This window comes from Zophobas morio, unplaced genomic scaffold (genome assembly GCF_036711695.1).
Source record: "Zophobas morio isolate AGI-343-1 ecotype UQ-CSIRO unplaced genomic scaffold, CSIRO_AGI_Zmor_V1 ptg000024l, whole genome shotgun sequence".
Taxonomy (NCBI): domain Eukaryota; kingdom Metazoa; phylum Arthropoda; class Insecta; order Coleoptera; family Tenebrionidae; genus Zophobas; species Zophobas morio.
The window spans coordinates 20,195,241-20,197,884 of record NW_026972129.1 but is presented as its reverse complement, the minus strand read 5'-3'; the positions used below and the strand labels follow the sequence as shown (position 1 = coordinate 20,197,884).

The 2,644-nt window shown below is 34.5% G+C and overlaps 2 protein-coding genes across 2 annotated transcripts; one reads left to right on the top strand and one right to left on the bottom strand.

The window, feature by feature from the left end:
• Sem1 (Suppressor of exocyst mutations 1) lies at positions 1 to 410 on the top strand (the record flags this gene model as incomplete). The annotated part of the gene is made up of 3 exons (XM_064064258.1): positions 1 to 97; positions 151 to 247; positions 304 to 410. Coding segments are annotated over 3 exons (237 nt in total), but the record flags the coding sequence as incomplete, so codon positions are not given.
• On the bottom strand, positions 401 to 1,980 carry LOC135135235 (GPN-loop GTPase 2-like). Its single transcript, XM_064064257.1, has 3 exons — positions 896 to 1,980; positions 606 to 842; positions 401 to 553 (listed from the first exon to the last, which is right to left on the bottom strand). The coding sequence occupies exons 1-3, from the start codon at positions 1,445 to 1,447 to the stop codon at positions 443 to 445; spliced, it is 900 nt and encodes a 299-aa protein (XP_063920327.1). The 5' UTR covers positions 1,448 to 1,980; the 3' UTR covers positions 401 to 442.
• Positions 1,981 to 2,644: the final 664 nt, after the last annotated feature.

Below are 2,644 nucleotides of genomic sequence, written 5' to 3'. Positions count from 1 at the left end.
AAATTATCTAAGACATCGATAAAAATGTCTGAAAAACCAAAATTAGATCTTGGCGTTCTTGAAGAGGATGATGAATTTGAAGAATTTCCCGTCGAAGGTAATTTGAGGTTAGGTCGATGAATTGCAACAAAATTTAATACCTTGTTTCAGACTGGACGGCAAAGGATAAAGATGAACAGGACATAAGTGTATGGGAAGACAACTGGGAAGATGATAATGTGGAAGACGACTTTAATAAACAATTAAGGTGAGTTTGGACAAACACTATTGAAAGGAAGAGTTGATAATGATTACTATTTACAGGGCCCAGCTCGAAAAACAGAAGGCGAAACCCGCACCAAAATAAAATTTACGTTTTGTGTTAGTAATTAGGAAATTAATGTAAGGAGAACAATAAACATTTTTTCATACATTCATTTTTATTGAAAAAATATCCTGAAGGTTAGAAAAAATCAGTATCATATCTTTCAGACTCAGTTCTGGAACCTACGGCGCAGGAAAGTAGTGCCTGAATACTTCGTTCTTCGCCGCTTCCATAAATATATCCATTAGCCTACAACAATTAAATGAACAAATTACAAATTTATTTGCTAAATAAATCTCACTTTGTCAATAGCGCTCTTCAAATTAAGTAAACTTTTTTCTGAATTCACATTCAACAAAACAAAGGAAACCAAACTGTAATCTTGAACTAATTCAACCAAAGAAGCATTGAGTTTCTTGTATTTATTAGTGAAAGGACCATCATCCAGCAGCTCTAGTAAGTAATCCAAATTTAAAACGTCGGTATAAAAGTCAATATTGAAGTCCAGCTTATCAGCGTTTTTCTTAAGTAGGTCAGCCTAAAAAATACATATTAATAATTGCAAAAACTGTCGCTAAATTTATGATTTACTTTGGTTAAAACGTTCACGTGAGGTAGCGCGATTTGCATCATTGTAGAAAGGCTTAAAAGTAAAGTAGAAATAAACTTGGCAGGATCTGAACAATAATGTGAATCCACCATGTGAACAGCGCACAAATGATACCCCAATTTTTCCAACTTCTCAAATATTTTTTTGATAGAACCGTGATGTGTGTAGAGTTCAACTTGACCAGGCATATCAAATATTAAGTAACTATTTTTGATCTGTACTAGTTTATTTAAAAGCCAGTCGAAGTTTTCCTCCAAGTACTCCATGCAGTACATCAATGCTCCATTGGGTCCTAATTTTAAAGTATCCATCACGTCTTCAACAGTAACCAACTTCATTATATCTATTGCAGGTTTATAATTCATATTTTCATTAGCCGGATCTAAATTAACCACTTCAACTTTCCTGTTTAACTTATCTTTGTAGAAATCATAGACTTTTCCACAATAAGTGGTCTTGCCTGACCCCGGTGGTCCAATAACCACTTGGCCAAAATAATTTTCAGCAACCTTAGTTCTTTTTGGGGCCAACATCTTTATCGCATGAGTAGTTTTTAATAGCTCTAGCAATACCAATTACTGTGTCCCGTTCGTAGCTCTTCAGACTTAAAAACACCAACAACTGCTTCTTGATGTTCAGCTCCTTTGTGAGAAATCGAGCTGCCGCCTCTCCGTAGATATTGTCTTTACCAAATAGTTGATGCACTGAATAGATTGGTTCCACTAAACAAATTCCGTTTTCTGTGTGATCTACTGCCACGCAGTATAAATCCGCTAGTTTTCCGAACTGGGTGGCAATAATCAAATTTTGGTTGGTGAAAGTTCCGATGACAAATTCTGTGTGGACTTCGTTGATGGTTGCTGCAAAGTTGAAAATGTTTGAGGTATTGTCGCTTAAAGACAATGAATTGATTAATGATGAGACGTCCATAGCGTCAGCACATAGTGACTTCGTAACTTCGTGTACTTTTCAGTGGTTTTGTGCTTACTATTTCGAAAAAGTGAGGTTAGATAATGAAATGAAAGGTTGCCATTTTATATAGCATCATTTCGGGGTGCATATGCAACGCACCATACACTGAAGCTGTGTCGTGGCGGTTATTTTATAAAGAAAATTATTTGTAGATATGTTTTGTATGTCTTGTTTATATTGTAACTACCATAAAAATATCGCAGAGGTAATTTAGTCCAGTGGCACTAATGTTTAAAGCTAATATCCGCAAAATCAAATATTTGTTTTAAATATTCAGCTCAACTTCACTGTTTTAGCGAGAAGGGGAGAGCCAAACTCTGAACATGAATATCCATACCCAATATCAACCTATTTTTCTAAAGAAATAAAAATGTTTAAACAAATTTACATTTATTATTTTTGTATACCTACATAGAGTTTGTCCATGTGATATACTATTAGCTTAAAGCTAAACACTTAACAGGTGAAGAAACTTAAAAACTCTCGACATAAAAAAAGAACCTTTAAAAAATCTGAAATCCCCACCTTGGAACTTATTTATACACCATCTTATCAGTTGATGATCTTAACATGGCTGAAGTATCTGATTAACATCAAACTAGCGAAGAATCCGGATTAAACCAACTTTCAAACAACTAAAGCCGCATTGAAATTGGTTCATCCATTTGGCAACACGGTGCCACAAACAGATACGCAGACAGACAAAGGTCCAAACTTACTATCAAATAACACAACTATTAAAAAAAAATATTTTTGTT

Coding starts and splice junctions, on each gene's coding strand:
- LOC135135235 (XM_064064257.1), bottom strand. CDS start 1,447: ATGTTGGCCCCAAAAAGAACTAAGGTTGCTGAAAATTATTTTGGCCAA. Junction 843..895: donor ACGTGAACGTTTTAACCAAA/GTAAATCATAAA, acceptor TGTATTTTTTAG/GCTGACCTACTTAAGAAAAA. Junction 554..605: donor TGAAGAGCGCTATTGACAAA/GTGAGATTTATT, acceptor TAATTGTTGTAG/GCTAATGGATATATTTATGG.